The sequence below is a fragment of the Haliotis cracherodii genome, unplaced genomic scaffold (genome assembly GCF_022045235.1).
Source record: "Haliotis cracherodii isolate W230 unplaced genomic scaffold, xgHalCrac1.p SCAF_2, whole genome shotgun sequence".
Lineage (NCBI taxonomy): Eukaryota > Metazoa > Mollusca > Gastropoda > Lepetellida > Haliotidae > Haliotis > Haliotis cracherodii.
The window spans coordinates 5194385-5220313 of NW_027266275.1; the positions used below are offsets into that span (position 1 = coordinate 5194385).

The 25929-nt window shown below is 40.7% G+C and overlaps 1 protein-coding gene across 1 annotated transcript in view; it reads left to right on the plus strand.

The window, feature by feature from the left end:
• The first annotated feature begins 898 nt into the window (after positions 1 to 898).
• The window catches only part of LOC139468632 (calpain-B-like), a 37212-nt gene continuing 12181 nt past the window's right edge, over positions 899 to 25929 (plus strand). Inside the window, exons 1-11 of the mRNA XM_071250754.1 lie at positions 899 to 1406; positions 9720 to 9789; positions 13986 to 14090; positions 16577 to 16730; positions 18049 to 18226; positions 19405 to 19491; positions 20289 to 20374; positions 20693 to 20770; positions 22534 to 22627; positions 22937 to 23024; positions 25516 to 25658. Of these exons, the coding sequence (XP_071106855.1) occupies positions 1269 to 1406; positions 9720 to 9789; positions 13986 to 14090; positions 16577 to 16730; positions 18049 to 18226; positions 19405 to 19491; positions 20289 to 20374; positions 20693 to 20770; positions 22534 to 22627; positions 22937 to 23024; positions 25516 to 25658 (1221 nt within the window). The 5' untranslated portion in view covers positions 899 to 1268. The remainder of the gene's footprint in view (positions 1407 to 9719; positions 9790 to 13985; positions 14091 to 16576; positions 16731 to 18048; positions 18227 to 19404; positions 19492 to 20288; positions 20375 to 20692; positions 20771 to 22533; positions 22628 to 22936; positions 23025 to 25515; positions 25659 to 25929) is intronic.

Here is a 25929-nt window from a genome sequence, read left to right on the forward strand (position 1 = left end):
AATAAAGAAATGACTACACTCACATGTGTGTCACACAATGATAGCACTTACAAAACGAGTGTCAGAATTTCCCGAGCGAGATTATACCTGATATACATGAATTATGCTTTATTCATAACTTTTCATGTTTTCATTTTGGCCGACTTACGATGAAAATGGTGGATGTTATTAGTGTCAAGAATATATAAAAAATAATATTTTCAAATCATATTCTATTGTATCTCGTTTATATTCATAGTTACACAAGAACACTGACGAGGTATAAATATATGTCCAATTCATATTCACAAAATGGCGAAGAGTGTAACGAGAGATAAGATACCTACTTCACCGATGGTACACGCTTCTAATGTGTATGTGAATATATATTACGCTTGCACCTAGCTGTGATAAGGGATAACAGAACAGCCTGCTTCGAAAGACTAATATAACAAGCCATAACAAGGCCTCGCCCTTTTCGAAGCTCATCACTCTTTCTCGGGGAGACTGCAGTGCATTGACAGTGTTTTGGTGACAGGGACAGAAAGCTGGATGATCTTATGTTTCGTTTCCTGACGTCAGTTCTTGAAACGTATTTAGCAAGCTGCCTCGCTATAACGCTCGCGTAGTTTGGGAAAGCATTGGCCCTCTTTCTTCCTGGGTTTAAATGTTTAAACATGTCATAAAAAAACTACACAACAATTTTAGTGTGAAATATACAATTATTTACTTCAGCCAAGTCATGATGAGCTGTGCACTAAACTAAGCTATTATTACATTTTTCCTGTCTATAACACATAACCATTGTCATTAATTGTTCCTTCTATCGCCCGGTTGCTAGGAAACACATCCGTGATGGGAAACATGCTTAGGATGGGAGGGTCGTATATAGTAGCTGCAAATATACGCTGAACTTTGATGTAAGCAGTGTCGGAGAGTCGGGAGCAAGTCTCGTGGTCTGAAGCAGTGGATTTTGCTGTGTTTACCTGCCACATTTTTTCCTTGAAAGAAGCAACCCAAGCTGGATGGCAGCAAATATTTAACAGCTAGTAGCTAGTCCGGCCAAAACGTCAGTCTCCTCAATACAAGGACCATTATTTGACATATTCAACTATCAAGTGTGTTATATTGATGTTAACTTGACTTGTCACGTTTGGCTGGATTTTCAAACACGCCGCCTCAGAGCACGTGCTTGACGTCACAAATATCGATCGTCTGCTTTCCTGGAGGCCTGTCGTCTGCTCGCTCTAGCGTCGCGCGGGACATACGCTACAGGCAGGTAAAACAAAATGTCCGACTATAAAACACTGAAGGAGAGACAACTGCGGATTGGGGGTTTGTATGAAGACGACGATTTCCCCGCTGATGCGAGATCGCTGTACTATAAGGGGGAGGGATCGCCGTACGTCCAGTGGAAGAGACCGAAGGTAAGTATTTTGTCAGCCACCGGGAAACAATGAGTATGATTCAGTGAAAGTCTATTGTTTCATACAGACACGGAAGTTATTCGCATAATCTGACTAACACTAACATCTCTATATATCTACCCTGTACACAATACGGATTCCTTCCTACAACTTAAACAGTGAACATTCTCTAAAAATAGGTGCATCAATATATTCATCCATACTATTATCAAGTTATTGATTTTGTACCTTAATTACTCTAAATATCAATGCACAAGATGATGTTTTCTCCATAACGTGACAGCAGAGACCATATAATAGACTATTATATGGTCTCTGGTGACAGTCAGTGTTTAAATTTATTAACACTCTATTTCTAAAACTTCTGAGACTTGAATCGTTAATCAAATTTACGGACGGGTCAGCACATTCCTAGCCTTGACATGGGACACTATTATTACTTCTGCTTGCATGCATTGTGATGCGTTGTGTAAACAGTCCAACTTTAAAGTGTGGTGTTGAAAGCCTGCAATCACCGATGACTCAGGCCCCAACGCAAAAGCGTACACTTTCGGACGTGGGGTTCCTAAACATTTTATTTCCTTGTAGTAATTTGATATGCATTTAGAATTTCATCTAACTTGTTAACTCATTTATAAAACGACATTTAACGTATATCTGATGTACCGTGGGTTATGGGGCCTATGATACATACCATAGCAGATAATTATCTTGCTGCATTGATCATGAAATTGTAGCTAAGCTGAAAAAGATAAACTGCAAAGTCATTGTTATGTTTGATTAGAAATAGTCGGTGGTGAATGACATTAATTTGGGCATGAACCTGTATTATGTATGCATACTCTAATTATGGTTGATATACAGAAATAGTCCATCGTCGTATACCATAATAACGTCTACATGGTAGTGCATATACGCTATAGGCTTATGGCTATATCGGGAACGTATACAATGTGAAACAGGCTAAAACCGTGTATAGCTACTCCATGACGACAATACAGTCATGCCGTTACTCTGCAAACATTTCAAGGAAACTCATTACCTATAATTTATTGTAAGCAGGAAAGTATAATTGTCTTCACACGCAATTGCATCTAGGAGTTGACAGCAATTAAATGTAAACAAGGGAAAAGGATTTTGTTGTGAACAGTTGAAGGGCGATCTGGCCTGCAGTATCAGATATCGTGCACAAAGTGTGAGAAACAGAAATTCCGACGCACTGACTGGAAGGAGGATACGAGACAGGCGTAGAAACTGGGTGTTGTTGTTGACCTGTAGCTTGACCTGAGTTCCGTCGCCCCAGGTACACACTGAGGGATCATCAGATTACCTGTGATGTCATATATTACCTGCGCATGTTATTATCTTAAGTAATAATCTCTGTATGACCCTTTCTTGGGAAATAACGCGATAGGCAGAGAGAAAGGGAGAGCCGACTATGCTTGTCGTAAGAGGCGACTTACTGGATCGGGTGGATCGCTTGTCCAGACTCGATTATTTAAAGACCGCCGTCATGTAACTTGAATATTGCTGAGTGCGGCGTTTAACAACAACCAACATATCCCAGGATATGTCATGTTGTCATGATACTCCTACCTTCGAAGTCCAAGGCATAATTCTCTCTCAGCTAGCAAATACTTCATTCCCATAAACCCCTTTGCTCTTTCTACGCTTACCATAAACCCCTTTGCTCTTTCTACGCTTACCCAATCAGCAGCCCTGTAGATAATGCCGGCTTTGTACCATACGCCTATCATCTTCCGTACGACTATCTGACGTATAAAACAGCATTACAGTACGTCACAACATGGTACTGCGTCACATGTTCGACAACATCGATAGAAGTGTAATACACAAGTGCACGCGATTATTTATTTCTAAATATGTCGGTCAATTAATTTGAATTATTAGAATTTTGACATTCTGTACGAGGCAGCTTTGTCACCTGAACTTAAGCCACACCCTGTATCCTGCGCAGTTGCAGCTGTCGCCTCGTCAGCTGAACTCGGTGACCCCAGGGCACAGCTGGGAATAATACCATATATGCTGTATGGCTTACTCGGCGAGTTACACAGCCGTGCTCTTTTCCCTTTTTATAGCAAGAAAACGTGTCCCGTTGCCTGGAATTGTTTAACGCGAAAAGATACCACCTTTCTACAACTTTAGGGAGTAGGTTGGAGAGGATTTAAATACAGTGGACGCTGTCTTTATACACCACCCACACGCACAATGCACCAAAGGCAACCCACACAAACTCTCGTTTCGGTTCAGAGTCCACCGTTATTAAAAAGTAGTGATTTTACCCGAACACTTTTATTTTAGCAAACCTGCCCATTCAATCAATAGCGATCGTTTGAAAATTAGGCAATACTGATAGTCTCCTCCTTATAATATTATGTATATGTATATGACCCGTGAAGATCCGGGGTAGAATAGGTCTTCAGCAACCCATGCTTGTTGTAAGAGGCGAATGCATGTCATCGATCCCGATTGCGTGGATCGATGCTCATGATATCAATCGCTGGATTGTCTGGTTCAGACTCGATTATTTATAGACCGCCGTCATATAGCTGGAATATTGCTGAGTGCGGCGTTAAACAACAAACAAAAGCAAGGCGACTAACAGGATCGGATGGTCAGGCTCACTGATTTGTTTGATGCATGTCATTGTATCCCAGTTGTATGGATTGACGCTCATGATGTCAATCACTGGATTGTCTGGACCAGACTCGATTATTTACAGGCTGCCGTCATATAGCTGGAATATTGGTGGAGTGCGGCGTTAAACAACAAACAAACAAGTATGTATGGCTGGTAGTGGACGTAATGAGATTTTCACTGTTCATAGCTCGTGTTGTGAGTCAGCTAGGTTTGGATGTTATCAAAGTTACAAGCTAGAATCACTGTCCTAATCGGACAAGCTGTGTAGGATAATATTCAGGTGTTCATATGAAACACATTATAGATCTATCCATCATAGCATTCTTAAATAATGTACAATGTATTCCGTTTAACGTGGGAACATCACTGACCCGTGAAGCTCGTAATATTCCCTAAAAGCTAATAGGTAATTATCGTCGACAACTACCTTTATATTCAAAGTTTTACTACACCTTAACTGCAGTGATTTGTCACGTTTGACAACAATACAGCCTCACTGGGTCAACCCGTACACATGCCATCTCGAGCAGCAACTACATGTATGTACAGGTAGGTATTGTAGTATGGTCAATATACACAGGGGAGGGATGCACACGTTGAAGAATGTGCGTCATTGTTATGGAAAATACGTAGAGATAAACTCTAAAATCGTAACTGTTTCATTTCCAGGAATACACCGAATGTATCTTCTTATTTCAGTCAATGTATGCGAGAGGATACAATTACAGTAAATAGCCCTGTGTACAAGGACGCCCTTGCAGTGAATGAGTAATAAATTTACTATACATTTCTGACTACACCAATGACTCATATAATACAGACACAAATAAACCTTTTAAAACGTGATTCAAATTCGATTTGCATGGAGGTAATAAATCATTTAATCGCATTTGGATGATAACTATATATCTAAATGTGCAACACTAACACATACATTTTTTCATGATTTCATATAAACAAGTTCTACGTCACTTAGGTGTAACAAAACTCGTTTCATTTGTTTAATTCTTGTAGTATTTTAAGCAAATATGAGTGAGTGTGATTTTACGCCGCATTTTGCAATATTTTAGCAATATCAGGACGAAAATGGGTCGCACACATTTCACCCATGTGGAATCGAACCCGCGCTTTTTGGGTGACGAGCGAAAACATTAACCACTAGGCTATCCCACCGCCCCAAATCCAAATTTTCATGAGAACATGACGTCATTTCTTGGCTCCTCAGTTTGCACTGTATCGACACCAAACACTAAAGTGAAGCCTAGCCTTAACATAGCGCTTGTACAAGAAACATATTCTCGAGCAAAAGAAATGAAGCATTAAGAAACCTGACAGACACTTTTGGCGTTCAATCCGTAATCTGCAGGTTTGTTCACAGTGTCAGTTCATTTCTCTGAAAAACCAACAACGGTGGTACACAGGGACAGGACGTCGATCTTTCTGAAGCGTTGTTTTTACACAACAGCCGATAATCCCCCAGCTTACTCTGCTATACTCGCCTTATTCCACGAGAGAAGTTTCTCCTCTAGTGACCAACTGCGAGAGTAGGTTTTCTTCCCGGGAATACCCCTGCCTTCTGGCTTCAAACGACCGAGGCATTTTTTTTGTAATCTAGGCTGACATACATTTACATAGATTAAGACACGCACGCATACTTACATAAATACACACCCATAATTTACATACATACATCTATTTAATGGTACATACAGCCATACATGCCATGCACACATACAGCCATGTTATCACACGTACATACTGAATAGGTAGAAAGCGGGTGGATGGATCTGTTGGCTTAATCACTGACCCATCAAGAGTGGCAGTCAGCATGTATGTAAAACAAGGATGCAAATTGTCGCCCACATTGTTTTCCATATACATTAATGACCTCGTCACTGAAGTTAATGCGTTAAAATGTGGTATTGAAATTGATGAATCTACTATCTCAATATTGTAATATGCTGATGACATTGCCTTGCTTACCGCGGATGAGAACTCTCTCCGGGAAATGTTACATGTTCTAAATAATTGGTGTAAAATTTTTTTTTTAAACATAAATTCAGAGAAAACAAAAATAGTTCATTTTAGGAATATATCTGTAATCAAATCTGAGCGGGTTTTCTTCTGCGGTGAACATGTTGTTCAGTATGCTTGTACTTATAAGTATCTGGGATTGATTTTTAATGAGCATCTTGATAATTATGCATAAAACAGTAAAAGAACTATGTATATCAGCTAGTAGAGCTCTTGCTGCTTTGTACACAACATATATTCAGGCTGGTGGCATGTCTTATGATGTCTTTGACAAGCTTTACAAAGCTCTTGTTGAGCCTGTATTGTTTTATGCAGCTGGTATTTGGGGTTTAAGTACATAAAAAGAGATTGAAGTGGTTCAAAATAAAGCCTGTCGACTATTTGTAGGAGTAAAAAAGAATGCATCTGTTATTGTTATGAGAGGTGATATAGGATGGGCCTGTGTGAAGGTCACACAACTTACTGAATGTTGTCAGTTATATTTTAGACCATATATAATGTATTCGCGCATCCCCTATGTTGTTCACAAATTGTCTTCTAAGAAATTACAGTCCTGGCATAAAAGATTTTGCAAGGTTTTAACTCATTTTAATGTGGACTTCTTATTGAGATCGTGTTTGACTATGAAACAATGCATCGCTCATGTTAGAAATGTTCTCACTTCTGATGATAACGATAAATGTCTTGCCGCTGTTTGGGATGACAGAATTAAACCAAACGGGTATAAATTACGAACTTATAGAACTTGTAAATGTTTTCAGGATGTCGATTTTTATGTCAAGAATGTAAAGTTCAAGGATCATAGAAGGATTTTAGCCTCTTTTAGATGCGGTAATCTTCCACTGCATATTGAGACCGTCCGATACTCCGAGCCTCCCACTCCTTTATATCAAAGAATATGTAAATATTGTATATACTCCCACTTATATTGAAGATGAATGCCATTTCTTAATCGAATGTAACTTTTATGATGACTTACGTTTTGATCTTTTACAAGAAGCTTTTGCTATTAACAGTGATTTTTTAAATTTAGGCAGCTCAGACAAATTGATTTTTATTATGCAAGAGGAATCACTGCAACACATTTGAGCTAAATGTCTATATTATATGTTTAAAAGAAGACAAAACTATAAAAGTTAATTATCATTATCATTATTACTACAATTCTTATTGTTACTTTAAAAACGTTAAACACCACTTTTATTTTTATTAGTATAGTACATATATAATATTTTATCTATTTATTTTATTATTATTATTATTATTATTATTATTATTATTTCACAATGGATACACTTGTATTATAATGTGTCTCATAAGCCTAATAAGGCTGGATGTACAAGCTTTTGTTCTGAAATCACACTATGCCATGACGGCTGGTGCGTGTGACACAAAAGTGGCCATTTCTCTCTCTCTGTATCAAATCTGCATAACCAGTGAGATTGTGATAACTGTCACACCTGACTTATGTATCTGAATGGCAGGTCTGAAAACAAGGGGTGAACCATTACACAGTAACTCGGGGTAACGAGTGCTATAGAATCAAAGTACCGCCGTGCTACCTGTATACGGTACATATATGTTACGATGATGTGTCATTCCTTAATCAGTACTTAAAAGTAAACACATGATAACAATAATTACGACAGAGAGATAGATAAACGCAGGTTGGGTTAGTATTATTTCCTTGGTTAATTATTTAGTTGATTTGTTAAACACTTTTTCATGATGAAAGAAGTGATGGTGCAGAAAAAGACAAGCATTTAACACTATAACCGTGATGCAATTGCGTTACTCAATACAATCCACAAAGAACAATATATAGGGCGCTTTTTACTATCTCTTCCTTACTTGATATCAGTAATTCATATATGGATACCAAAGAAAGAATTTATGTCACAAATTTGATTTGATTATATTATGCAATGTTTACTGAATTCGATTTGTAGATATCAATAACTGAATTTATTATACCAAATAATGTACTTTATCATTTAAAAAATCGAATATGGTATAGTATCTATAGCCTCCGTCCCATTTGACCATTTTTTAATAGTTCGTACAGATAGCTACAGTATCGTAACATATACATATATAGATATTTAGATGATGTCTCTGCATATAAGTAAGGGCAAGCTTCTTCCCTTTTAATCAGTTTTCCTCCTGGCTCTGAATGTGGAATACAGGCTTTAGGGTTACGTATATATCTTGTTAACGCGTTGCACACGGGTGTCACACGCATGGCGGACGGGTTCCACACGAGTGTCCAACGGGGTGCATACGGGTTGCGTATCGCGGTGCGTATCGCGGTGCGTAACGCGGTGCCCATGCGTGTAAGGGGAATGAACTTCGAGGCAGTAGTGTATGTATGTGTGAGTGCGTGAGTATGGTTTTATGCGGCTTTTAGCAATATTCCAGCAATATCACGGCGGGGGACACCGGAAATGGGCTTCACACATTGTACCCATGTCGGGAATCGAACCCGGGTCTTCGGCGTGACGAACGAACGCTTTAACCATCAGGCTACCCGACCGCCCCCTATGTATGTGTACCTTCTTACATAAAGAAAGGCCAAATTAAGTACCGAAGTAAAACACCAAAATATAGTTTTTGCATAACCAAATAACAAGCGGAGAACGTTTCGGGAAGTCTAGTGAATCGAGTATTATATATCCTTTTGACGATAACGGTGTAATGTAACGGTGCGGGGGTTGTTTTATACAATAACGGTATCAGTGTCATCAGAACTTACACACGGAGTAGTTCTACAGGATATCTACATGACTTGGGGGCAGGGTAATGGTACGTGTCACAAGGCATTACTTGGGGCAATCCAGATGTTTAAAGTAATTACTCGACCGTGACTGCAGACAGACGTGGGTGTTGTATCGTGACGGCGGTCTGCTGGATCACGTGTTTCAGTGCGGATACACTGACCTTCATCTATTATGTATGGTATTTACGTCCTTATAAACGTCCGTGTAAATGTCACTTGTAGGTTTCAGATTGTGAATAGTGGCATAGGTGATTTTTATTATTTCATTAACATTAAAACATGCAGGCAAGTGAGATGGGACTGTTACGCCGCTCTACATGGTATTTTATAGCTGTCGGAGAAAGATCGCAAGTGTTTGCTTGCTTGCTTGTTTGATGTTTAACTCCACACTCTGCAATTTTACAGCTATATGGCGGCGGTCTGTAAATATTCGAGTCTGCTTGCCGTAAAAGGCGACTAAGCTTGTCGTAAGAGGCGACTGACGGGATCGGGTGTTCGGGCTCGCTGACTTGGTTGATGCATGTCATCGTATTCCAATTGCGTGGATCGGTGCTCATGATGTCAATCACTGGATTGTCTGATCCAAACTCGATTATTTACAGACCGCTGTCATATAGCTGGAACGTTGCTGAGTGCGGCGTTAAACAACAAACAAACAAGTAAGGATAAGAATTTATGGATGAACAACTTCTTATTACAATTAAGAGCATCCGTAAATTCTTATCCTTACTTAGTACTCCAACTTCTAAATGCCTATCAAAGAAGTTAAACAAACAAACAAGTTCAGCGCGTAAGAAATCTCGTTCAAGTATACAAGGGGAATAATGTTTCTTCTGTTTCAGGAAATCACCAAGGATGCCAAGTTTATCGTCCACGGAGCCAAGTACTATGACATGCAGCAGGGGGAACTCGGTATGTGAACGCTGAATGCCTGTTATCAGCATGCATGAGGGTCACCAACAGATGAGTAACGTAACAAATCGGTAGCCTCGGGCTAGCGTGAATGTCTAAGGTTGAATGCACAGCATCTATGCCGTTTCCTCCCACCAACAAGACATAGCTACCATAGCATGACACACCTAATGCATTAATGCGTGCATCAATGACTTCTATATGTATACATGAAGTAAAAGAGTAAAAGTAGCTGTTCGAAAGTGATGATTACAATGAAATTATGAATGCACGGTAACAACGTCATTGACACGCAAGGCATGATAGTTATATACTGAAAGATGTATAAGGCAGTTCTCTATAACCGAACCGGTAATAGTAGTCACTGGTTTTAGAAATCTTCACGAATATTGGCTACAGTGTATAACCTGAAACTTAAACATTGTTCAAGCCCCAATTCATCCCGGCGGTATCGTAGTAGTGAAATCGTTCAGATTAGCAGTTTCTAGATTAATGTATTGTTACGGCGTAATGTCCATAACCTATTCCGCTCAAAAGAAGTTAAAGAAGATCCAGTTCTTCTGCACTACCATAGTTAATCTCTCATGGCAAAACGTGACAGAATAACAATAACAATATGAAAGAATCGGGTGTTCCTTAACTTCCTTTGAGTGGTATACAAGTGGACTTCCTTCGTCGTCCAGAAAGCGGGATAGGAAGTTGTGCGTCAGCCTTGCTGTGCAATGTACGAATATCAGAATAAATACGTTTTAGATCAATTATATTCATTGACGACACCTGTCACAATTAATTCGTGGGTACACTTCTAAATTGATGTTGTGGATAGTGTCGATATTGGATGTGAACAAGTAAGGTGCAACACATTCTGTTGCCGTGACGAGCTTTAGACATGAATTCTTTCGTAAAAGGCTTATGTCCATTGTGTAATGCGCTTGATAACTACGGTAATTAGGTGGGATTTCAGCAGTAGTCCCGGAACGTCAAACGGACTTCAGTGTGCCCATGTGGGGAATCGAACCCTATTTCCCAATACTCGCGAACGCTCTAACAACCGGCCTACCCCACCGGCCCTGATCACTGTGAACATCTACTGCTAACCACAAACGATTCTTTGAACTTCTCTTGGTCCTGTGACTTTCATGTTGATATGCAGATAGTGTGATCGGGTATTTATCACATGACACTGCTGCAACAGTATTGCTTCAATTTATGACATTTATACCAGACCACTGCCTTTTTAAATATTGTATAAGAAAAAAACCAGAGCAGTGAGCGAACGAACATCCTCTGATAATCTCCTTCCCTGTTTTATTTGTATGGCCTTGAGTTCTTGTTCAAAGGTCTGGCTAGCAGTTGCCATGCGGAAAGAATAGCCAGGAACTAAACATACGATCTCGTGTTTCTTAGATCATGAATGAATAATAAAAAAAATCCTATCTGAAGTGGAAATATCTCCAAATATATTTTGAAGGTCGCACTAAATACATTTATCTACATAACCATATGCATGTGTGAATGCGCTGTTCGTAACACTTTCAACACCGTCTACCTTCTGTTTAATATAAAAGCATCGTGGAGAAGAGGTAAGTTTTTTTTCCAAACTCGTAACATTTACAGTAACACTTCCTTAGCTGTGACACTTGACTTGTAAAAACATTCCACTTCTTTGATACAGCCCCTTGTTAAATCTCGCCTTTCAATCAGGACAGCGCTCATACCAATTATCTCCTCTTGACACTTTCTCCCAACAGGGGTGTTTACCTTGGTTAAATAACGGCTGAAACGTTGGTAGTAATGATGCCCACATGGGTCTAATTTGATCAAGTTTATTTGTTTGTATTTATTTGTTAATCAAACTTGATCCATTATTATTATTCTTGGCAAGGGATATGAATTATTTCCTTTGAAATACATGAATCTGGCATTCTGGGCATGTGCAGTGACCGCCCACACGTCGCATTGTACATAGATAAAGGCTGTACAGAGGTTGGTTCTACCTCAAGGTTAGGTCAACATCAGCTGTCACGTCTCGGGTTTACAGCAGCCATGTATCTTAGCAGGCATTGTATTATATACACGTGACCACAGAAGAGTAGATCTGTCATTGCACACGCTGAAGGAACTTCTGTACAAAACGTCTCACAAAGTGCGGGGACAAGGGTACATTCTTGAATTCACTGCACACGAATTCAGTTGAAAAAAAGGGAAGAGTCAATCTTGAGCAGGTATCAAAGATTGAGCTATATATAAAGTCGGTACATATCGGAACAGAGCATTCCCTCATTCGATCTTCTTTCCTTCCTTCCTTCCTTCTTAACTTAGGATAAAGATCTCTGTTAAATAAAAAGCTGATATAATTTTTGAACACAGTATTTAGCTTTACAAATCTAATCAGCTGGCAGACATTTACAACGGCTTAACCCGCGGCCTACAGTAGTGACATACGATAGAATATGAAGAACAAATGAGTGGTTGCGGTAACCGTGCTAGCGACGTTATTATTAATTGAAGCAGTTATTCAGTGAATGATGGAATGAACTTGGTGAAGATGCAGACATGAAGTCACGTGTCTAAGTAAAGGTGAAAAAGCTAGCCACGTGTTCAGGTAAATAAATATGAAGACAAAGTCACCTGTCCGGGTAGAGGTGCAAAAGCTTGTCACGTGTTGAGATAAAGACAATGTCATGTAGTCAGAAGTCTGAGCGAAGTAGGACCATGAAGTCACATGTGCAGACATGTAGGTATAACATGGAATTCAAGATGACCTTGACCAAGTAAAGATGCCGATGTAAAGCCACATGCGCATGTTGAGGTGCAAAGGCTAATCCTAAACGTGTTGACATAAAGTCCTATAATTTCTATTTGAAGTTCGAGTCACATGTGCAGGTAAAGGTGCAATCTTGGAGGCATGGGCCTAATTAATGACAAAAAAACTCTGACACAGGGAAACTTCTATACAATACTTGTCACAAATTGCAGAGATATTCTAGGTAAAGGTGTTATTTTATTGCCATAGGCCAAAGTATGATAGGAAAACAAGACACATGTCCAGGTGAAGGCGCAGTTTTGTAGCCATGGGCCTAAGTAATCGCAAAAGACTAGTCACATGGACAGGTAAAGGTCGAACTGTCCGTATGTAGTCCACATTGCCATGTTTAGTTGAGTTGACACGGTGTAACGGTATCATGTTTGCAATGTACAGACCGGTCACCTGTCACGGGGTGTCAAAATTGACGTATCCATGGTAACAGACCACCAAGCCAACCAATGTGAACATCAGATTCCTCTCTTGTAATTATCCGGTACTTTGTTTGGATGTCAGCTTTGAAGTAGTTTGTCTCAGGGATATATCCTTGATGTGTCTGTTAAATCATTGCAAGACTACACAGGCGTAGACTGTCATGAAATATATATCTGTCAGTGTTATTCATGTACATATATCTGTCTCCGTGACAACACTGATAGTGTGCTTGGACGATGTAACAATGCACTTAATGTAACAGTTGGGACAGTTGGCGAATTTCGTCGTATATCTAATTGAAATATTTTAATTTCACCAAACAGCTGTACATTCCATTAAACTTCACTGTCCACCCATCACTGTATATAAACTTGTCCAGCTGTTTCTATGTAAAATCGCATCTTAATGAAGAAACTATTCAAATCTTATAACATAGTAATGGATATACATTCAAGTAAATAATCTGGTTGCCATTATAACTCTGATTTCCTGTAAATCCTGGCGCTCGGCAATAAATGGCTGATACAAGGGCTGGCCGGCTCGGAGTCAGTATACTGTGTCTGAGTGGGGTATTCATGTTAAACTGCGGCATGGTATCTCAGTGTGGTAGCATTAAAATCGGTCTAGTACAAACAGCCATACACACGTTGCTATATAAATGAAATAATCTTGGACGCGACGTTAAACCCCATGTCACCTCACCTCACCTCCTGTAAATCTTCGACATGCTATGGACGTGACCCGGAGAGTAATAAAGTTCTGTTCTGTTTTGCCAATCCCAGTGAAACACGATCGTCTTTTACACTATTCATAATTTGCGTATACCGTTTATGCAAACTCTTTGTTTAATATATAAACACACCCTTTTGGGTCATAGATGAAATGGAAACTAACATCCCGGTCTTGGATCAAAACAGGTAGTATTTCTGTTAACAGACGTTTCTGTCTTCTCCAGGTAACTGCTGGTTTGTGGCGGCAGCTGTTTCTCTGGCCTGTCACAACCAGAAACTGTTCAACAGAATCGTGCGCACTGACCAGGACTTTGACAGGGACTACGCAGGTAGGCATGTCTGGTACAATGAGTGCCTGTTTGTGTTCAATGGTGAACATATTACCCCAGAACCAGATATTTGTGACTCACCACACCCATCCTCGACTATCCAATGTATTATATCTCAATTGTACTATGATAAATGCACTAACACTATTCGCAAACGTAGCTTCGTTTTGCTTCCGATTCGAATAACCTGACGACCCTGTCAAATTTCACCATGAGCTAGGTTTGTTTGTTTGTTTGTTGTTTAAAGCGACACTTAGCAATATTCCAGCTATATGGGGGCGGTCTGTAAATAATCGAGTCGATTGACATCATGAGCATCGATCGACGCAATTTGGATCGATGACATGCATAAACCAAGTCAGTGAGTCTGACCACCCGATCCGGTGAGTCCCCTTTTTATACGACAAGCAAGGTCACCTTTCACGGTAATCATGGGTTGCTGAAGACCTATTCTAACCCGGATCTTCACGGGTTACCAATGAGCTATGTACATTCTGTGGATTAACGAAGACATGGTAGCGAATGGGTCCAGAATATTTATGGTAATAGAATTGAAATAATACACTGGATAATCGAGGATGTCCATCATGATTTATTGATTATTAGTCACTGCCGTTGTCAAGGACTTGACCGAGTCCTGACCATCAGGACTTATTAATATTTCTCACTAGTGCACGGGGGTAATTAGACTTTCTTAACTTTCCAAACGCTACATGTGAATCGCAGCGAATTTGTCCAGTAATGCTGAGCAAATTTCAACCAAACTGTTTGAAGTCTACGGCTGAAAGACCTCGTGGGAAATACCGTTACCACTATGTCTTCTCTGTTTACTTTCATTAGATAATTCTCAGGGTTCAAAATTCCCTGTGTAACATTACCAGTTGCATGTTTAAAGAGCAATGACACGGGTAAAATAACACAATGTCATATAAATACTATTTTCTCACAAAAATACTCAATGATCTTGTTTATTTTATGAAGCCGACTTAAGTGGAGAAATATAACTCACACCTACGCTTAACGCACACGATGATTCATTCAGTAAACCTGGAGATTCAGAAATTCAAAAGGGTGTTATCAATCTCTCTGAGAAAGGGGGTGGACTTTTTGAATTACAACTTCTTCTTATCTGGCTCATGTGCCGAAATGATTATAAGTATTACAGCAAAACAGCTAATATTTTGTAAGTTTTTAACAGTATTCATTGAGACATCGTTATTTAAATAATGACTGACATAATGCACTTACGATATTATTAATCAGCTACTGACATAAATGGTGTGATAGATTCCGGAAGTATGTCATGGTACATAGCTGGAGAAGCATACATTTTACAAACTGACCATGTATATAAAAACTTAATTACCAATTACGTGATTAACGTGGACACAACAAGGCGACCCAACACTGGACATATGAAGTGTTGGGCAATAGAAAGTATACACTTGAAAATTCACACTGCTCATGACTCTACTGTGAAATAACGACCCCCGTGTTCCGTGATACGTCATGTACACGTGACCTGTTCTGAGTGAGTGAGTGAGTGAGTGTGGTTTTACGCCGCTTTCAGCAATATTCCAGCAATATCACGGTGGAGGACACCAGAAATGGGCTTCACACATTGTACCCATGTCGGGAATAGAAGCCGGGTCTTCGGCGTGACGAGCTAACACTTTAACCACTAGGCTACTCGACCGTGTTTGGAGACACTCATTGATATGATGCATGTAACATTGTCAATGATTCATCACCATCGAACAACCTTTTCTTGTCTGTTTCATTTAGCCACTATCAAACATGGGTGTTGACTTTCTTTTGCCCGACAGTTTAGTTATGTGCATGCGTAAAATTAAAGTGCATTGCAACATTCATGATCAGTTGCCCGCCAACAATTTGTGCGACACGGGTATAATCCTAAATCAGATGAAAGTAAAAATATCAAAGCGGCAGGGTCCCATCCTAATTCGTCTGTCGGCCCTTTGTGATGCTATTACTATAGACACTAAAATATGTAGAGTATATTTTATGATCTATTAACACAATTGTTGGTAACATGATGTGTTTGTGCGAGTTGTTTGTCTCCATTTGCCTCGTTAAAGGGCCGCACTCGGTCTACCGTGTTTACAGCTACAGACTGTTATGTTTTAGTGTTTTTACTAAGGTGCTTACCTACTTGATTAATCACACGCACACACGCACATACGCACAGCTTTGGACTTTTGTATGTTATATATATATATATATACACACACACACACACACACACACACACACACACACATATATATATGGAAGTACCTTGCACACACATATATATACGGAAGTACCTTGCAACCCAACTTGACGATCTTGCCCTTAAATACAGCAGACGCGACGTTACATTGCAACTCACTCACTAACAATTTGATACGTCTGCTAATTTTAAACATGGTCCACTTATCGTCTTTTCCTCATCATATTGTCACAAATCTTCTTATTGTTGCCAGGGATATTCCGGTTCTATTTCTGGCAGTACGGCGAGTGGCAGGAAGTCGTCATTGATGATCGTCTGCCCACAAGGAGCGGCGATCTTATCTATTGCAGCAATCAGAAGGAACCAAATGAATTTTGGTGCCCGCTCCTTGAGAAGGCTTATGCTAAGTAGGTCATATCAACGGGGATTTGTTCTGATCAGCATCAACGTCGGGATATTGATGAATCGTTTATAAGAAATAATAACACCATGCATGACCGTTGTCATGACAATATGACCACAGAAATGGATTCTAATTGTTCTATTTGTCCTGTGTACGGTCCGTGCACGACTTCCGGTGCGGAATATACCAAGGTGCACCAATGTTAAACTATGTCAGTGTTAGACTATGGGAGATATGGTCTTAGCGATAATATCGCCTTGTGGAACGGGACTTCGGCTGGCTGTGTGGCTTGGTGCACTGACACCACTTGTTTACTCGATACAGACTCCATTGTTACACGTAGACCTTAAACTGCTGGTATGTTGCTGACAGCGGAGGATAACAACAGTCACTAGTGCCTTGTCTTTTGTTTGATGTTACAATGTAAGTTGTAGAGGGTACATGGGGTTTCATGTATCCCGCGTTAGCTTTTATGCCACGACCCGGTCGAGTGGTATAAGACCTAACGAGGGACGCCTAAAACCCCATTGACCCGAGTGATCCTGCTTCAACTTATGATAACTTTATCAATAGGGATTACGGGCTAGGGGCTTAAGATGTTGCGTGTTTTGCAGTAAAGTGTACAGTAAACTTCAGTTTTTGACATCTTTTCAAGGTAATCTAATGTTTCATGATACTGTTCCTAAGTGTGTATTGTTACGACTGGCTCTATTTTGTTTGATTCTTGTTTAATGCCGCACTCCAGCAATATTCCAGCTATATGACAGCGGTCTGTAAATAATCGAGTTTGGACCAGACAATCCAGTGATTGACATCATGAGCATCGATCTACGCAATTGGGATTCTATGACATGCATTAACCAAATCAGTGAGTCTGACCACCCAATCCCGTTACTTGCATAGTTACAAGCATAGTCCCCTTTTACGGCAAGCCTGTGTTGCTGAAGACCTATTCTACCCCGGATTTTCACGGGCCCCGACTAGCTCTAACAAACAGGGCATCCACCTCTCTATTTAATCTCTTCACAAAAAGTGGGCCTGTGGTGTGGCTTAGTGGGTACGGCGTTGACTCGAAGGCCGGCTATTCTGGTTCGATTCTGTATATGGAAACACTATGTGAAGCCCATGTTGTGTCCTCCTGCCTTGATATGGCTGGAATGGCGGCGTAAAGCCCTGGGCCCCGTTCCACAAAGCGATCTTAGAGCTAAGTTGATCGTAACTCCCATACTTTAACATAGACTTACGACTGTTAAAGCGCTAAGATCGCTTTGTGGAACAGTGTCCAGCTCACTCACTCACTCAATCTCTCATATTCTCCACAGGCTGTATGGCAGTTACGAGGCCATTGACGGGGGCCGGATCCACGATGCCCTGGTGGACATGACGGGTGGTATATCGGAGCTGATCGACCTCACTGAAACCCACCCTCCCCGGGACGCTCTGGCACAAGCCCTGCAGGATTGCAGCAACATGAACACCTTGATTGGAGGGGCCATATTTGTAGGTAACACCAAGCCATGCTCTCTTAAGCGATTTTTGTATTACTTGGTTTTCGTATCCGTTGACCCAAGTTTGTATTGGTTCTCTTATTTGTGTTAATATGTTCATAATTTTCCCTTCTGTTTGAAATTCTTTGTCCTGCTCTTGTTTTCATTTTTGTTTCGACAGTTATAGGAAACTTTTGTATATCCGTAACACCAAGTACTATTAAGGTCATGTATTGTTAAGGGCGGTCGGGTAGCCTGGTGGTTAAGGCGTTCGCTCGTCACGCCGAAGACTCGTGTTCGATTCCCAACATGTGTACAATGTGTGAAGCCCATTTCTGGTTTACCCCGCCGTGATATTGATGGAACATTGCCGAAAGCGGCGTAAAACCACATTCAGATTATCAACATGACCTCCAGTATTCCCAAATTCCTCCGATGTGTCGCAAGTTTCAGGAATTCGTATACTGCTCAACGTTCACGAAGGATACAGGCCAGATCTAATATTGCAAGAGACAATGAGACAGTGCTCTGTGAATGAATAATACATCTACACAGATATTAGAGAATACAAATGTCTGCAAAATACCCCAGGCAAGGTTACACTCAGATTTTCAGAGCAAGCTCCGCAAGATCTGTAAACATGCATGTTCTCTTCATTCAGCCAATATCCCTGGCAGTAGTATATGAAACAGGTCACTATGACTGTTCTTAACCAATGCTTTATATACTATTTTCTCATTAATGGCCTTTATGTTGAGAGAATTATAATGAAGTTCGTGTGTCACCTTTTGATTCTTACATCCCATGCCCTGTAAAGCAGGTAAATTAAATGTTAAGATAGAGAGGATATTTCATATGTCTCGTGTGTGTGTGTGTGTGGGGTGGGGGTGGGGGTGGGGGGGTGGGGTGGGGGGGGGGGGTTGAAGTATGTTCACTGCAATGAAAATATCACTCGTCTCAACTTCAGAAAACTCAGTCTTTCACACTGAAGTATATAATAAACTAATTACGCTATCATTTCATGGGGTATTTATACCTGATTTTTTTTTATCTCGTCTGCTTTATTAAGATAACGTTGCAGCTTGTTTGATGTCAATATGTCAAACATTTATTAATTTGGTTCTGAAAACTTGAGTGTGAATATCCCAAATGTCTCGTCGTATTTTATCACTTGACTATATTACATTTCAGAGAAAAATTAATTCTTTCCGTCGTGAGACCCGACGTGACAACGGCTTGTATGAAGGCCACGCCTACAGCTTCACTGACCTAGTCACAGTAAGTCAAAACCGGTCACGACATTGTGTCAGAATATCGTAGTCCACCAGATGATGGGATGAGAACAGTTGCACTTCATTGTTAACGCTAGTCCCTCAAAGGTTTGGCTAAACTGCCGGGGAAAAGAAAGAATATAATTTCTTTTGCCTGGCAGTTTATATCAGGCTTCGACCCGTGAAGACCCGGGTAGAATAGGTCTTCAGCGACACATGCTCGCCGTTAAAGGTGACTTTGCTTCTGGTAAAAGGCGACTAACGGGATCGGGTGGTCAGGCTCACTGACTTGGTTGACGCATGTCATCGTATCCCAGTTTCGTATATCGATGCTCATGATATCAGTTACTGGATTGTCTGATCCAGACGCAATTATTTACAGACCACCGTCATAAAGCTGGAATATTGTTGAATGCGGCGTTAAACAACAAACAAACCTAGCTCATAGTGAAATTTGACAGGGTCGTCAGGATATTCGAATCGGACGCAAAGCGAAGCTATGTTTGCGAATGATATCAGTGTATCTATCATAGTAGAATTGAGTGCGGCGTTAAACAACCAACAAACAAATATAAGGTTTCAGCGATACAGAACAACATATACGATGCACGAGGGTTTTGCCACCCTTGATACATCTGCACTGGGGTTCATACAAACCATTGGCAAACTGTACATCGAAATTGTAGGAAAATAGTGACTGATTTTTTTTAACCGAGGGCATTGACTACAGAGAGTATCAGCTTATCGCATATGATACACACAATCCCCTGTCCTGTCTCATGTCAGTATGTTCTGATTTCACAGGTGGAAGTGCAGGGGAAGGAGGTGTTGTTGTTGCGCCTGCGGAATCCTTGGGGTAAGGGCGAGTGGAACGGTGCATGGTCGGACGGGTAAGTCAATCTGCGTCAATATTGGGATGGGTGAATATAAACGTTATACACCACATCGGCAATGTTTCAGTCATCTAGTCCGTCAATAACAGAGACATATATATACCCGTAACTTTGCAAACATGCCAGGACAGAGGGTTTAGGAGGTTATAGGTGAGTGTGTGTATTTTCGAATAATAGATCCTTGTAGTAAGGCAATATGTAAATATGTTACTACATTTGTAATTCAAACTCTGAAACTTATATTCCACATCATTGTTATACGTGTCATACATGTATGTGTACTGCGAAATGCAATCCAAACTGTCTGCATTTCAGCGACCTGAACTGGAAACTGATGAGTGCCAGAAACAGGTCGAAGATCGATTACCACAAGAAGGCAGACGGGGAGTTCTGGTCAGTGCACAGTGTTTCCATAAAATACCCGACCTTCTCATTAAAACAGAAAGGGAACTAAAGAGGAGTACCTCCATGTATAGGATGCTTTCCTCTCGAATACGAGCATCTTCCCGAGGCAAGGGAGTTAACTGACTATAAAAGTCCAGTTTCCACCCTTGCCGAACTAAAGTACTCACGGAAATGAAAAAAACCCTGTTTTTTCGATCTCAGATTTTAAATGAATGCAGTTAATATACAAAATATATAAATATTCAAACAACACAATTAGTACCAATTGGGCCTTGGCACAAATACAGCGTATCAAAGGTTTTTATGTCTTTTTACACGTAAAAGTGTGTAAAAATATGAACAAAACAGACTATTGTGAAACTGAGCATAACCATGTGTTAGTAGATCAAGGTGAATGTCCATGACCTATGACACCTTGACGACATGTGAAAACAGGTGCTTGAAACCCACGTGCATGTGATTTGTCAGTGGTTAGTGATTTGTTAGTGGCATTGTGGGATAGTGAATCATCGTCAAATTATCAGAACGTAAAAGTAACATATTCCCCTCTCAAACAACTTACATGTCATTATTATTATGTACATAAACATAGCTGTTATTTTTATTGTTGTTTTGATAACCTTTTTCCTGGCTAATTTGCATAATGCCTATAGCCTGTTTCTGCCATGTCAATTATTTGAATGTTGAATGTGCCTACAAATTACCTCCTGTAAAGTACATTTTGTATTGAGCACTGAGATAAAACTAGCAAATCCAGACTAGTACTTTTCCAGTTGTTTTATTATTTCGTATTTACATCTACGTAATGCTTTGTGTCGATTTTTAAATCCAGCAAAACAGTTTTTTTTCCATTGCCATGAGTACTTTTTTAGGCTGGAATTTCTGGGCTCTATCGTAGCGCCAAGATTGGTTATTACGATGTCCATTCTATGTCCCTCCTATTGACAAATCAGGTTCTACCTCTCATATCACTTGCATTTGCTTCAAACAAAATGGCGGCGCCCAGTCAAGACGATCTGACCGATAATCAAGATATGTATTGTAATAAAACGGGTCTTACCTCGCGAAGTACATCAAATCAGGTGAACACCTTGATTAAAAACATGATTTGGAAAACATCTGTCGACGCCCAGTTGACGGTACACTTTTTTTCTAATCCTGCAGTAGACCGAAATCTCCACGTTAAAATCCATCTTGTTTACGAACCGGATGTCGATTTAGTTACGCAATTTTGATTGGAATATGCATAAACTCGTTAGTCCAGCCAAAATATAACTCCATAATTGCAGCCAAGTTCAGCAAGGGTGAAAACTGGACTTTTACAGTCAGTTAAATCCCTTGCCTCGGGAAGATGGAAGACAAGCAGACACCTGCGTCTTGAACAGTGCGGCATCCAGATACGTGCATAGCTATGATTACAGACTGTGGGAAGCTGTCTGCTTGGTATTGCTCATGCAGATCACTGTGCAGCTTATTCGCGTACTTTGACAGCCGTGTCTACTTGTATTAGGTGGGTACCCTCCTATGTACAGGACCGTACCCGGGGTACATCCCTTTAGTACCGTCTTTATACAAACACGTACCTACACTGAATCCCATATTTCATGAGTGCAGATTATTAAATCGAGTCTCAGAATGAAACATGTGAAAGGATGGGATATTCGACAAACAGAATTCAGAGTGAAGACAATTACGAATAAGGCAAATATGGGGAAGTAAGTCCTCTGCAACACTGCTCTTTTTATTATCAGGATCAGTATTGAAGATTTCCTGAAGAACTTTGACGAAATCGAGATGTGCCACCTTTACCCTGACGCCCTGACCCAGGAGATCGCAGTGGACACGGTGAGACCTCTCTGGGCATTATAAAGGACCTGCAATAATTGTTTGTTTGTTTAATGTTTAACGTCGCACTCACGAATATCCCAGCTATATGGTGTCGATCTGTAAATAATCTAGTCTGGACCAAACAATCCAGTGAAAGTCGCCTATTACGAAAAGCATGGACTAACAATAATATATTTGTGTGTGTGTGTGTGTGTGTGTGTGTGTGTGTGTGTGTGTGTGTGTGTGTGTGTGTGAATTCAAGAACAAAGCATGGCCTAATGTTTTTATAGCGGCCCTAACAAAACCACGCTCCTTTCTTTGTTACAGAAGAAGAAGCAGTGGGAGGTGAAGGAGTTTCACGGCGCCTGGATCCGAGGCGTCACCGCTGGTGGGCCCATGCGCAGCTTCACGTCAAGTGAGGATTCTTACAATGCAGTGCACAACATACAACTTCAAAAACACTCTTTTCGTAGTCTGTTCAAATTAAAACCTAAAACAAAATGGAAGTGACAAATTTAAGAACCTAATGGACTCCATTCCTTATGGAGCTGAGGCCCATTACTTTTAAGGAATGGAGAGCTACGAGGATATTACCCTACGTAAAACACATCCGTACTTTTTACACTTTGATAAAACATTCTCTTGTGCAAATATTTGAAAAACAAACCAGAACACTTTGAAGACTTTCTCTGCCGTTGTTGCACGTGCACCTAGCTCCGCCGCGAGCTGAGTTTTTCAATGCATGGTTCAGGGCTCTTCATAATTTCCTAGGGCCCTGAACTTGTATTGTATCAATCGCTTGCACATCGTAAATGCATGCTGACGGGGATTTCAGCAAATGTCCTTGAACTAGGATATAAACTAACGGGCAAACGAAACGCCACCAAACAATTTTCTGGTCTAAACAAAACAGACGCAAAATGTAGTAACAGTTGATGTTTTATTTATTATTCAAAAACGGTAGTGAAAATGACCATATCAAAAAGATGTACTTAACGTTCTGCAGACACGTTTATCGTGCTGTGTGCACTCTCCAGTATTCGAACACACCCGCAGAATCGGTGTCGATCTCTTTTAAAGTCCCGTGCGACACACATGGCTCAGTATCGGATGTGACCCCCTCCAGCAACGATGCAGGCCCTAACACGACGTCGAACTGAGTACACGAGTCTCCTGACGTCCCGATTAGGGATCCTACGCCGTTCTTCATACAGGGCAACTTCCAAGGCATCCCTCGTCAATGGCGGCTGTTTCCGAATCCTGCGCCAAAAGGGGGGTCCCAGAAGTGCTCTATGGGCGACAAGTGCGGTGATCTGGTTGGCCACTGTCATACGGTCACGTTGTTGGCGTTCAGAAAGTCGCTAGTGACTCGAGCTGTGTGAGGGGTGGCATTTCCCTGATGAAACAGTCATGTCGTTGCAGGAAAGGCAGTACCATAGGCCGCAAAATCTCATCAATGTAACGACGTGGTGAGATTTCAGTCATGATGACCAGATCTGTCTTCTGGTCCCCGCAGATGCCGTCCCAGACCACGACCCTATAACTTCCATAAGGCTCCCCTTCTTGGACGCAAAAACGTGCCGTCCGTTCACCACGTCGTCGGTAGATTCTCGAAACCGCCCATCAGGTTTAAAGAGCTGAAACCTACTCTCGCCGCTGAAGTGCACTCCTCGCCAATTTCTCTGCTGCCACTGCTGTACAGTCCTGGTCCATCTCAGTCCGTGACGTCGGTGTAGAAACGTTAACGTCATGCCCTTGAAAGGTCGATAGAAGACCATACAGGCGGAGTCGTCTTGCAACGGTCCTTCTGCTAACTGCATGTCCAAGGCTGTTTGCGGATCATGACGTCACAGTGAGGCATCTGGACCATAGGTGAAGCACCCGTAAATGCCGGTCTTCCTGTGGGGTCGTGAGCTTGTATCTTCCACTCCTCGGCCTATCTGCAGTACTGCCTGCTTGCCTATGACGTGTGCACTTTTTGCATTTTTTAGTGATTAAATTCACTTTTCTCGCGAAAAGCACGTGCACAGGGAATAGGTACGTTGCATTCCAGCTATGTGTTCCCAACTATTTTCGTGTTGTCTGGCAAAATATGAATAGGGGCCCTGCTGTAACACAAGATTGTTCACATATTTAAGGAGTATGCAAATATTTGAAAATATAAAATAGTTAATTTCACACCTGTGATGTGTCGCCGTAACCGAGGTCGACAATTAGACGTCCTAAATCACACGATACAGGTTCGAATCTCGCTGGCGATGCAAATTTTCCGACAAATTTGAATTCATTCACTTGTTTATATATAAAATAGTAGTACTGTCTATTTCAAGTGTAAATTAATTGAAATGTTGGTTCAAGATAATGTATAATTGACAAACAACTCCTTTCCTGAAAAATACACGATAGAATGACGTCACAGATATACATATCCCGGTACAGAACAAGTTCTAGGAGGATACAATAATTTCTCCATGTCACTGCGAGATGTGAACCCTTTCAAAGTCACAGATTTTTATCCCAATGTATACGTCGACAGTACCTACCAGTCTATGGTTTCAAATGGCCGTAATTCCTGTAATTACATTGATCTGTAGTGGCGTGTGTTCCTGCTACTTCTGCTATAGTTATTTATGTGAGAGTGTGTCAAGAGATCCGAGTGTAAATATTTCTGAGTAATTAGAGGAAGCCATCGAGTGATGACCAAAGACCGGTTGAACTGATGTAACACGTGATTTAAATACGGCATAGTGGTATTTCTTTTCTGCACCATACACCTATGTTGTAACTATCTCTTAAGTGTAGAAAAACGCAATGAATTAGAACGATAACGTAAGCCTCGTTTGGGGATTAAGCAGCGCTAGAAATGAACGCTCAGTGGCTTCCTCTAAGGTTGTATCTGTTTGCAGGGTTGTTCTGGAAGAACCCCCAGTACAAGCTGAAGCTGGACAAGAAGGACACCAAGGCCAGCGTCGTCATATCCCTCATGGAGGTCGACAACAAACTGCTCAGGGACGTGACTGACGTCGCTATAGGATTTGTCATTTTCAAGGTACGATACATCTCCCGTAATGAAGTCGTGATTCACCCTGTAGTGAAAGTGACAGATAATATAATATTAACACTAGTTGCTTTTGTAAAGATTTAACCGTAAGTGAATGTTGTTTTAGGTCGTATCAGCTTTCGTACAGCTATTCAATGTCCACGTCATTTCCAACATCATTTGAATATGCTTTGCTATTTTTTATCAAAACTTTTCTACACACTTCAAAATGTGTTTAGATCCGAAACCAAATCTAAACACGTTCCTTCTCTCTTAATTC